General features: G+C 47.7%; 1 protein-coding gene across 2 annotated transcripts in view; it reads right to left on the reverse strand.

Moving 5' to 3' along the window:
* Nucleotides 1-10,132: 10,132 nt before the first annotated feature.
* The window catches only part of kif3ca (kinesin family member 3Ca), a 259,632-nt gene continuing 257,121 nt past the window's right edge, over nucleotides 10,133-12,643 (reverse strand). For both annotated transcript variants that reach the window (XM_072563317.1, XM_072563306.1), the window contains exon 9: nucleotides 10,133-10,857. In XM_072563317.1, coding sequence (XP_072419418.1) covers nucleotides 10,758-10,857 — 100 coding nt within the window. In that variant the 3' untranslated portion in view covers nucleotides 10,133-10,757. The remainder of the gene's footprint in view (nucleotides 10,858-12,643) is intronic.

The raw sequence follows: 12,643 nt of genomic DNA on the forward strand, positions 1-12,643 counted from the left end.
GACAGCAGGGACATACAAGACTTTACACTATTGCTGAGTGTCTGAAATACTCATACTGCTAACCCCAAGAGCCAACACTTGCATAGTCAACTGCACCAAAGATATGCCATTTGAGTTTGTTAATATTGAGTGCAACAAAGACTGCGGAGAAGATTTAAATTCTCTGAACCCAACAGGAACCAGATTTAATGAGCACTCAAATTTAAAGGCCCGATTTGCCACTTCATTTCCATAGTGATCGGGACACTACTGATGTGGAGGAGAAACACAAAAGAAAATAAAAGAGACCATCAGTCTAAATGGATTTAATGGTATTTTGAAAGACCAAGGTATAGCTCAGTATGAAACTACACCACAGTCCTGACTGAAAGTACTTATTCTCAATGTAATAACTTTGAGGATACTAATACTCAATATGAGCTTATGAATAGGAAATGGAAATCTAGATTCCAGTAGCGACATTCATTCATTCCATTTCAGTCCTGTCTCTCTCAATGTCTCAATCTCTCTCTCGGTTAAGGGGAAGTGATGGCCTAGAGTATCATCCAGAGACACAGGTAATGTTCTGGGTACCTGAGTTCAAATGCCACCATAGCAGAATAATTTAAATTCAATAAAAATCTGGAATTAAAACTCCTTGATGCCCATGAAACCATTGTCAATTGTCAGGAAAAGCCCATCTGGCTCAGTAATGTCGTTCAGAGAAGAAAACTACCATCTTTACTTGGTCTGGCCTACATATGACTCCAGACCCACAGCAATGTGGTTGACTCTCAACTGTCCTCTGGGCAATAAATGCTGGCCTAGCCAGTGACACCCTCATTCTGTGAATGAATAGAAAAAGAAACTGTTCTTTGACATTTGACAGTATGTCCATCACTGAAATCTCCACTATCGGTGTATTAGGAGGGTGACTGATTGAGGCTAGCCATATAAATACTGTAGCCAAGAGTATGGTGCTGGAAAAGCACAGCAGGTCAGGCAGCAACTGAGGTGCAGGAAAATGGACATTTCAGGCAAAACCCTTCATCGGGAATGAGGCTGGGAGCTGAGGGGGGTGAAGAGATAAATGGGAGGGGGTGGGGCTGGGGGGAAGGTAGCTGAGAGTGTGATAGGTGGATAGAGGGGGGGGGGATAGAGGTGGTAGGTCAGAGAGGAGGGTGGAACAGATGGGTGGGAAGGAAGATTGACAGATGGGACAGGCCATGAGGATGGTGCTGAGCTGGAAGGTTGGAACTAGGGTAAAGTGGGAGGAGGGGAAATGAGGAAACTGGTGAAATCTACTTTGAAGCCCTGAGGTTGGAGGGTCCCAAGGTGGAAGATGAGGCGTTCTTCCTCTAGGCGTTGGGTGGTGAGGGAATGATGATGGAGGAGGCCCAGGACCTGCATGTCCTCAGCAGAGTGGGAAGGGGAGTTGAAGTGTTCAGCCATGGGATGGTGGGGTCCCGGAGATGATCTCTGAAGTGCTCTGTGCTTCTCCAGCATACCTGCAGAATCAACCCCACCGCCACGTCACCGAACATTTCAACTCCCCCTCCCACTCCGCTGTAGGTAATCTAATCTTAAAAAGAAACTTGGGGCGGCACAGTGGCTCAGTAGTTAGTACTGCTGCCTCACAGCACCAGGGTTCCAGGTTCAATTCCAAGCTCGGGTGACTGTGTGGAGTTTGCACACTCTCCCCGTGTCTGCGTGGGTTTCCTCCGGGTGCTCCAGTTTCCTCCCAGACTAAAGATGTGCAGGTCAGGTGAATTGGCCATGTTAAATTGCCGTAGTGTTAGGTGCATTAGTCAGAGGGAGATGGGTTTGGGTGGGTTACTCTTTGGAGGGTTGTTGTGGACTAGTTGGGCCAAAGAGCCTGTTTCCACACTGTTGGGAATCTAATCTAAAAAATGTCCCCTCACCCCACCATATTCCAGTTCCAACTTCCAGGTCAGCACTGGCCTCATGGCCTTGACCTGTCCATCTTCCTTCCCACCTATCCACTCGACCCTCCCCTCCAACCTATCACCATTACAACCTCCCACCCCCGGCCTTCATCTACCTACCTCCCATTTATCTCTCCATCCCCTCGGTTCCCAGCCTCATTCCTGAAGAAGGGCTTTTGCCCGAAACGTTGATTCTCCTGCTCCTTGGATGCTGCCTGACCTGCTGTGCTTTTCAAGCACCGCATTCTCAACTCTAATCTGCAGTCCTCACTTTCGCCTCTATGGATACTGTAGCTACAAGTGCAGGTCTGAGGTGAGGCATCCTGCAGTGAATAACTCACCTCCTGGCTCCCTAAAGCTTGCTCACCACCTACAAGGGAAATATTAGGAGGGAAATGAAATACTCCTGATTGGCCAAGATGGGTGGAGCTCCAACACCACTCAAAAAGTTTGATACCATTCAGGACAAAGCAGCCTTAAATCAGCACTGGAACCAGTCCCTCCACCGCCATGGCGGAATATGAGCAGTGTACAGTATACTACCAATAAGATGCACTGCAGGAATTCACCAAAGGTCCTCAGGTAGTACCTTCCAAAACTACACCACCATCAATGAGGACAACAGTAGCAATAAATGGGAATGCCGCCCCCAGGCTGACACCCTCCAAGCCACTCACCGTGCTGAGCTGGAAATATATCGCTGTTCCTTCACTGTTGCTGCATCAAAATCCTGAAACTCCCTCACTCAGGGCATGTGGGTCTACCTACAGCACAGGGATTCCAGCATTTCAAGAACACAGCTCACTAACAGCCTTTCAAAGGCAACTAGGAACAGTCACCGATGCCCACATCCCTTGAGTGACTAAAAAAGGTTGAAAGGAAGTTAGAGTAAGGAAGCGTTTTTCCTAAAGTTAATCTACACTGTTACATCTCCTTGTTTTCCAAATGTTTGCTCTTAGAAGAATGGTGTTAAATGAAAAAAGGTTCCCCTGCTAGTATCACCTGAATTCTTGAATATTCGCTGCGTTGTGTGATTCCACTCACTATAGGTCCTGTCCGATTTACTGTTCATAAGCTGACATTTGACAGAAGGTTGCATGAAGGTCTTTGTGCAATAAAATGCATAGTCTCAGGTGAAGATTCTTCTTCAAGTGATTGTGTTATACTGGAAACAATTATTTGTACTTAACAAACTCACCATGGCTCAACCAGTGAAAGTTATCAACTTTGACTGACTGTAAAAATACTCTTGTACGTAAAATGATAAACACTTAACACCAAGACAGTATGGCCTTCACAAGCCAACACCCCCCAAATCTCTCTGAAGTTTTATCTGTTACTTCTGGTTATTTCTAGTTGTCTTCATACAGCTCGGCATCTCAACTGCTATGACAGCTAACCAAGCATCAAGGCAACAATCCTGCTGTGTAAAACCGAGCCTAACTATACAATGCATACTCATTTCAATAACTACATGGACTCTTTAGGGCTGAGTTTTAATAGGAACGGAGTCTTTGATAGACTGTCTTTGATATTCCTTGCAAAGGTGTGATATCTTGGCAATTAAGTGATCTCAATAAATAAACACCTTCAATTTAACCAAACTGAAAGTGAAAACAGCTGAAATGGGAGAAGAAGTAGACAATATGTCAAAAGGGATTAATATTCATTTAAGGTCATTCTCTTTTACCAGATTAAATGATCTACTTGTGATTGTAAATTGAATTAAAGCCAATACAATGGATGATCAGGCACTGTTTTGAAATGATCTTTCCCATCTATTTTAATGGAATTAGTAACCTAACTTCTTCAAATTAAATGAAGGAATGCCATGTGATTAACATGTTTATTAATTATCACTAATAATCATCTATGACTATGTAAACCCTCATTATTCTATTAAAACTGACAGAACTGCGGATGCTATAAATCAGGCTTCTAAGGGTCACCCAATCTGAAACGTTAACCCTGATTTTGCTCCACAGAAACTGCCAGATCTGCTGAGCTTTTCCAGCAATTTCTGTTTTTGTTCCTCATTATTACAAGAAAATTAAAACCAAGGGCCAGGTTTTCTGAGACAGGTTCCACTCCACTCCTTTTTCAACAGTGAAAGTTCCACATCTCGACAGGAATTTTCATTCAAGCCTCCTTCCAAAATGTGGAGTCACAGGTGTCTTATTGTGGAGAACAGTCAGGGCTAGGGAAACCATGCCTGTTTTTTCACAGCAGTCAACTACTGTACTCTGTAATTTAGAGATACAGCATTACAGACAGTAACACTGAAAGTTGCATTGACAGGTTAAGTAGGTACAGTAAATGAGGTCAGCGTGCTGGGTAGGTAGGGATTAGAGTGCCAGTTAAGGAAGCTACCAGTGAGTAGGGTATCAGGGCACAGTGACAAGAGAGGAAGGTAAGTGATAGAATATTCCGAGTAGGTAGAGATAATAGATCCTGCAGGGCATGGGCTGCGTTTCAGATGGCAGTGGTAGAAGGACAATACAGTATTCCTGTGGTAGAGGGGGGTGTTGGATCCTGGGGGTTAAACAAGGTTTGGGGTCAGGGTCTGAGGAGGTGTAATTGGGGAGGTCCATTCAACAGTTACTCAGGAATTAGACTAGGTTTTGATTGTCTACTGTTTCCTGAGTAATTATTTACAGACCTGCAGTAGAACCGTCAGAATTCTCTGATTTCAATAGCGACTTTCAGATAGTTCCTGGTGTAGGGGAACTGCCTGGTGTATGCTTCCATTGACCACACAACTCCTTCACAGTTTCCGACATGAAGATCCCACTGGGTTCCCATGTGCAATGCTCCCATCTGCACTGCAGAACTGATTACCTGGCCCTTGGAATCTTCCAAAATATTTACTTCAGCAGGACAATCCAAATCATCCTTCATCTTTGGTAGTTTTCCAAATTGAACCAAATGAGTGTAAACTATCAGCAGATTATAATACTGTATTCATTGCACAGTTGCTTTGTAGATTCTACCTGATGTAATGTAAGGAGATGATGACTGATGCTATACACTGCTTATAGAATCTGACAATGTACAGAAGCAAAATGCTTGCAGATATTTGACAGATAATGTTCCTTATTTCATAGGATACAGGAAAAAGAGATTTATGTGCATTATATAAGAAAAAATATCCAAGGTAATGCAAAAATAAACAGCTGCAACTACTGAGACTCATTGGATCAAACATGCCTTTTTTCTTGTTAATCACTACCTTTTCCTCCCTCATTTTCATAAGTCAGTGATCCCCCTTCAGTGATCCCCCTGCGGTGATCCCCCTTCAGTGATCCCCCTGCAGTGATCCCCTGAAGTGATCCCCCTGCAGTGATCCCCCTGCAGTGATCCCCCTTCAATGATCCCGCTGCGGTGATCCCCCTTCAGTGATCCCCTGCAGTGATCCCCCTGCAGTGATCCCCCTGCGGTGATCCCCCTGCAGTGATCCCCCTTCAGTGATCTCCCTTCAGTGATCCCCCTTCAGTGATCCCCCTTCAGTGATCCCCCTTGCAGTGATCCCCCTGCGGTGATCCCCCTTCAGTGATCCCCTGCTGTGATCCCCCGGCAGTGATCCCCCTTCAGTGATCCCCCTTCAGTGATCCTCCTGCGGTGATCCCCCTGCGGTGATCCCCCTGCAGTGATCCCCCTTCAGTGATCCTCCTGCAGTGATCCCCCTTCAGTGATCCCCCTGCAGTGATCCCCCAACAGTGATCCCCCTTCAGTGATCCCCCTTCAGTGATCTCCCTTCAGTGATCCCCCGGCAGTGAGCCCCCTTCAGTGATCCCCCTTCGGTGATCCCCCTTCAGTGATCCTCCTGCGGTAATCCCCCTTCAGTGATCCCCCTTCAGTGATCCTCCTGCAGTGATCCCCCTTCAGTGATCCCCCTTCAGTGATCCCCCTTCAGTGATCCTCCTGCAGTGATCCCCCTTCAGTGATCCCCCTTCAGTGATCCCCCTGCACTGATCCCCCTTCAGTGATCCCCCTTCAGTGATCCTCCTGCAGTGATCCCCCTGCGGTGATCCCCCTTCAGTGATCCTCCTGCAGTGATCCCCCTTCAGTGATCCCCCTGCAGTGATCCCCCAACAGTGATCCCCCTGCGGTGATCCCCCTTCAGTGATCCCCCTTCAGTGATCCCCCTTCGGTGATCCCCCTTCAGTGATCCCCCTTCAGTGATCCTCCTGCGGTAATCCCCCTTCAGTGATCCCCCTTCAGTGATCCTCCTGCAGTGATCCCCCTTCAGTGATCCCCCTTCAGTGATCCTCCTGCAGTGATCCCCCTTCAGTGATCCCCCTGCACTGATCCCCCTTCAGTGATCCCCCTTCAGTGATCCTCCTGCAGTGATCCCCCTGCACTGATCCCCCTTCAGTGATCCCCCTGCAGTGATCCTCCGGCAGTGATCCCCCTTCAGTGATCCCCCTGCACTGATCCCCCTTCAGTGATCCCCCTTCAGTGATCCCCCTGCGGTGATCCTCCTGCGGTGATCCCCCTGCGGTGATCCCCCTGCAGTGATCCCCCTTCAGTGATCCTCCTGCAGTGATCCCCCTTCAGTGATCCCCCTGCAGTGATCCCCCTGCAGTGATCCCCCTTCAGTGATCCCCCTTCAGTGATCTCCCTTCAGTGATCTCCCTTCAGTGATCCCCCGGTAGTGATCCCCCTTCAGTGATCCCCCTTCAGTGATCCCCCTTCAGTGATCCTCCTGCGGTAATCCCCCTTCAGTGATCCTCCTGCAGTGATCCCCCTTCAGTGATCCCCCTTCAGTGATCCCCCAACAGTGATCCCCCTGCGGTGATCCCCCTTCAGTGATCCTCCTGCAGTGATCCCCCTGCACTGATCCCCCTTCAGTGATCCCCCTGCAGTGATCCTCCGGCAGTGATCCCCCTTCAGTGATCCCCCTGCACTGATCCCCCTTCAGTGATCCCCCTTCAGTGATCCCCCTGCGGTGATCCTCCTGCGGTGATCCCCCTGCGGTGATCCCCCTGCAGTGATCCCCCTTCAGTGATCCTCCTGCAGTGATCCCCCTTCAGTGATCCCCCTGCAGTGATCCCCCTGCAGTGATCCCCCTTCAGTGATCCCCCTTCAGTGATCTCCCTTCAGTGATCCCCCGGTAGTGATCCCCCTTCAGTGATCCCCCTTCAGTGATCCCCCTTCAGTGATCCCCCTTCAGTGATCCTCCTGCGGTAATCCCCCTTCAGTGATCCTCCTGCAGTGATCCCCCTTCAGTGATCCCCCTTCAGTGATCCCCCAACAGTGATCCCCCTGCGGTGATCCCCCTTCAGTGATCTCCCTTCAGTGATCCCCCGGCAGTGATCCCCCTTCAGTGATCCCCCTTCGGTGATCCCCCTTCAGTGATCCTCCTGCGGTAATCCCCCTTCAGTGATCCCCCTTCAGTGATCCTCCGGCAGTGATCCCCCTTCAGTGATCCCCCTTCAGTGATCCTCCTGCAGTGATCCCCCTGCGGTGATCCCCCTTCAGTGATCCTCCTGCAGTGATCCCCCTTCAGTGATCCCCCTTCAGTGATCCCCCTGCAGTGATCCCCCAACAGTGATCCCCCTGCGGTGATCCCCCTTCAGTGATCTCCCTTCAGTGATCCCCCGGCAGTGATCCCCCTTCAGTGATCCCCCTTCGGTGATCCCCCTTCAGTGATCCTCCTGCGGTAATCCCCCTTCAGTGATCCTCCTGCAGTGATCCCCCTTCAGTGATCCTCCTGCAGTGATCCCCCTTCAGTGATCCCCCTGCACTGATCCCCCTTCAGTGATCCCCCTTCAGTGATCCCCCTTCAGTGATCCTCCTGCAGTGATCCCCCTGCACTGATCCCCCTGCACTGATCCCCCTTCAGTGATCCCCCTGCAGTGATCCTCCGGCAGTGATCCCCCTTCAGTGATCCCCCTGCACTGATCCCCCTTCAGTGATCCCCCTTCAGTGATCCCCCTGCGGTGATCCTCCTGCGGTGATCCCCCTTCAGTGATCCCCCGGCAGTGATCCCCCTTCAGTGATCCCCCTGCAGTGATCCTCCTTCAGTGATCCTCCAGCAGTGATCCCCCTTCAGTGATCCCCCTGCACTGATCCCCCTTCAGTGATCCCCCTTCAGTGATCCTCCTGCAGTGATCCCCCTGCACTGATCCCCCGGCAGTGATCCCCCGGCAGTGATCCCCCTGCGGTGATCCCCCTGCACTGATCCCCCGGCAGTGATCCCCCTGCGGTGATCCTCCTGCAGTGATCCCCCTGCACTGATCCCCCTTCAGTGATCCCCCGGCAGTGATCCCCCGGCAGTGATTCCCCCTGCACTGATCCCCCTGCAATGATCCCCCTGCAGTGATCCCCCTGCACTGATTCCCCTGCAGTGATCCCCCTGCAGTGATCCCCCTGCACTGATTCCCCTGCAGTGATCCCCCTGCAGTGATCCCCCTGCACTGATTCCCCTTCAATGATCCTCCTGCAGTGATCCCCCGGCAGTGATCCCCCTGCCCCCACTCTGACTGGAGAACCTGATTATTTTCCAGGCAGCAGAGAGACCATGGGCCAGGATTTCATCCAATTATACCCAATTCAGCTTGGGAAACCCCAGCAACAAAACTCTCAAGACAAGCAGTATGCAGAATGCAAACCAAATTTAATCCAATAAGCCTTCAATCTGCTTGATTCAAAGAAAATCCACTGCCTCTGCATTAGCTCCTTGGATCTAATGCAGGAATATACTTGCCATTTTTACCTCCCTTCCTGGGACTCTGACCTTCACAGCTGTGAAGGTGGGCCAGGCAAAGTCACAGTTGAAATGGTCATGGTTAAATTTCTCTCTGCCTTTCAATGGAATACTCTAAGTGTGAACACTTTGCGCAGATATTGAGAACCAAAAAGATGGTGAAGCCGTCTTTGACAATATTACCCTTATACTCAGACACAGTACCACTTGAGCAGAAAGCTCCTTAATACTGTTACTCCTCAACCTTGTGTTTCTTCCCAAATCCCAGAAACACAGACTGAGATTCAGTGCAGGGATGGGCAACTCTAGGTGTGACTATTTCCCTGACTCACCTGAAGCCCAGGTTGTGAAGGCATTAGGGGTTGTAATGGTGACAAGTGGTTTCGTTCGTGGTGGGGTGTGGAAACAGGGAAAAGGGGTTCAGAGGCTAAGGCAGGAGGCGAGCTGTCAACACCAACCCCACCCCAAACTGCACCCAAGTCAAGGCCTGATGGAGGGTCACACACCACCCAACAGGTAATTACCCCGATTCCCTGGTCAGGGAACTAGCCATTTGTTTTTCACCTGCTGGGAAGGCAAGTGACCAAACTAGTGGCTGATTGAAACCCTTCAGTGGGTCTCTGACAATCCAAGGAGCTGATCTGAATCGAGAAGGTTGTTCAAGAAGCTACTAGCCTAGCACTGAATCACTGTGATGATGTGAAAGGTGTGAGTATTTCCCTTTCCAACATTCATCATGATCAGAGGATTAGATAGGGTAGACAGTGGAAGTCTGAGGATGATGATGTCAGCTTGTACGAGGGGAAATAACTACAAATTGAGGGGTGATTGATTTAAGGCAGATGTCAGAGGCAGGTTCTTTACTCAGAGAGTGGTCAGGGCGTGAATGCCCTACCTGCCAATGTAGTCAACTCAGCCACATTAGGGAGATTTAAACAATCCTTGGATAAGCACATGGATGATGATGGGATAGTGTAGGGGGATGGGCTTAGATTAGGTCACAGGTCGGCGCAACATCAAGGGCTGAAGGGCCTGTTCTGCGCTGGATTGTTCTATGTTCTATGCCCTGCCTGTCAAGCCCAGGAAAGGGAAAATGCTGCCCATGAGGTTCTCACCATAGGCTTGATTGTTTTTAGCCTTCAATGCACAAGAACTTCCATAAACAGCAATAGATTAATGTAATACTTAGACATTTAAAACTGTCGGGCAACCATCTAAGCATATCAATAATATCATGATTGCATTCATACTTAGGATTATACCAGTTTCCTTATCTTTACCAAAATGTATTGACATTAATTGTTTAAAGACGTGACAGCTAGGATTTGCTTATTACATAGCATGGGACAAATACAAGAATATTACTTTGTCATTGGTCATTGTCAGCAATGTTCTATGCACAAGATAGGATCTCCATGATCAACCTGTACCAGGATAATTTTATTTATATCACAACCTCAGTCTTCATGGAAAAAAGATGAAGTCCTGCAAATGTTGGTTTAAGTCCTTGAGTACATTGTATTTATTTTAATCCACAATAAGGTAAACTTCCTTCGTTTTCAGTCACAGCAGTACCTGGGAGTAAATATTTTGAAATCCTTTTTGGAGTAATAGGAACATCAATTTAATTAGGATACAAAGTCCAACAAGCTCACAAAGCAACATTATTGTTCTTAGAAACAAACATCGCAGACAACCTGCTACATTACAGAACCAACATCTTCCTTCAGGTCAGGATCTCAAAGTAAATGTGGGGTGTTTCATACTGGCGAGATGGGAATGAAGTTCAAGGCTCAGCAAAGAAAATAAGAAAAAAAATCAATTATTCAAGCATTAATCCTCTTATGAAACAATTTGAAGGCTTGGCAGTGCAGACAACATTTTTTATAACTTTCGATAATGCCTGAATGGAATGACAATCCCTTCAACAGGTCTCAGAATATGTCTCTTCAATACTGAGCTTCAGAATATGAAGGATATGCAGCAAGCAGACAGACTGGTGGGATACTGTTGAATCCAGTGATATTCAGTGAAGGTGAGAGACAAACCCCTTTAACACAGATATAGTGAGATGGGATGAAAGGAAGGGAAAGTGAGAGCAGGCAAAGCTAAGAGAATATTCCTCATTGTGGCACCACCCCATGTGAATGAGAGAACAGTTGTGAGCTTGAAGCTAGTGAGGAGAAGGAGGAGGAGGAAGGTACTCTGCGCTCCGGCCTGGACCTAGAATATAAAATATCACCATTAATATAGCCTTCGTTTCTGCATGCAGCATTATCTTAATAAAATAGTTTATTCCAAACACTTGCAAAAATCCTGCGTGTACACAATCTAAACTGTGCAGCACTGAGGGAAGTGATTTTCAGATGATATATTAAACTGATGCCCCCCCAGTCCTCAGGTCCTTGCAGGTGGATACATAAGGTCCCTTTGGCAGTTTGCAGAGAAAAGCAGGAATGTTATATTCTCTGTCCTGTCTAATAGTCATTCTAGAACTGACATCTCAAAAAGATTAGCCCATTGATGCTTGTGGGATCTTGCTGTATGCAAATTAGCTGCTGTACTTCCTACATGAGAAATGACCACAGTTCAGTTGCTCTAAAGCACTGTGGGTTGTGAAGGTGGTCCTACAAATGAAAGTGGTTTTGTTCTTTCTTTTCAAGATTATTAATAACGCTATCCAGTTTTACCGGCTCTGTGTTCTCCTTCAAAGGGACCAGCTCAGTTGGATTAAAAACATTACCCTTCTGTGGTCATGTCTTCAAAAAACACAGGACTCACAGGATTTATGGAATCAGTTATGAGGAAAGGTTATTGGAATGGACAAACAAGTGGATCCCTGAGCACACAAGAAAGGAGCACAGTCTGTGTGCAGGTGAGATCAGCTGAGTGAGACAAAGGCTGAGTGAGTGAAACTCTGAATTTGTCTCAAAGTGAGAAATTGGTACAGAGATGTTTTAAAACCTGAGCTCTGAAGAAAAGTCACATCAGACTTGAAACGTTAACTTGTTTCTCTCTCCACAGATGCTGCCAGACCCGCTAAATTTCTCCAGCACTTTCTGTTCTTATTTCCGATTTCCAGCATCTGTAGTATTTTGCTTTTGAGGGCTTTAACTAAGGTTTACAGCAAGAAGGAAACTCTCCAGAATGCGAGGTGAGTGGGAGATGATAAAAGATGTGGATGGAAAAGCTGAACTGCAGTGAAACCAGCAGCGATCACAAACAGTGTGACACGAGTCACAGTCAGTAGGATTGGTGAATATTTCTAGTCTTTAAAGTAAGAATGATATCATCAGTTTGTGTCTAGGTGTCTAATATTTATCTTCTCCCTTGTTTAAAAATAGCTAGTTATGTTTAAGACTGATATTAGCACATTTTTAAAAAGGTAACAGTAGTAAAGTGTAAAAAGCAAGGAATTCAGAAGAAGTACTTAATAAATAAAATCAAACACCATTGTTTTGGCAGGATGGGTGATGTGTTGCTGCTGCAGCATGTGGAAGCTGCTGGACACCCAGGGGATCTCGTGTAAACTATTCAGTGGTGTATGTTTGTTGCTGAAGGAAATTTGGATCCAAGTTAAGGAGCTGGAGTCTGAGCTTCAGACACTGTCCACATCATGGAAGGACGTGTGACTGCAGATCAGGCAGGATCAGGGACCCAGCGGGTTGCACTTGAAGAGTGTCAGCCCCTGCAACTCTCCAACATCGAACAATTCCAAGATTCTTGTGCAGTCGAGAGTGGGGATTCAGGGATGATGAGTGAACAGCACTGTGGTACAGGGGAGGCATTCTAACGTGTGGGAACATAAAAGGAACATGGCGGTGGGAGGAGACAGTAACATTATGGAGAGTGATCCAGTTCTCTGCAGCTGTGAGCAAGAGCCCCTAAGGCAGTGCTGCTGACCCGGTGTCAGGGCTCAAGACATCTCTTCAGGGCTGGAGAGGAACTTGGAGAGGGAGGGTAAAGAGCCAGTGCTACACACTGATACAATGTCCCTGACAGGACTAGG

This window comes from Chiloscyllium punctatum, chromosome 3 (assembly GCF_047496795.1).
Source record: "Chiloscyllium punctatum isolate Juve2018m chromosome 3, sChiPun1.3, whole genome shotgun sequence".
In the NCBI taxonomy this organism is placed as follows: domain Eukaryota; kingdom Metazoa; phylum Chordata; class Chondrichthyes; order Orectolobiformes; family Hemiscylliidae; genus Chiloscyllium; species Chiloscyllium punctatum.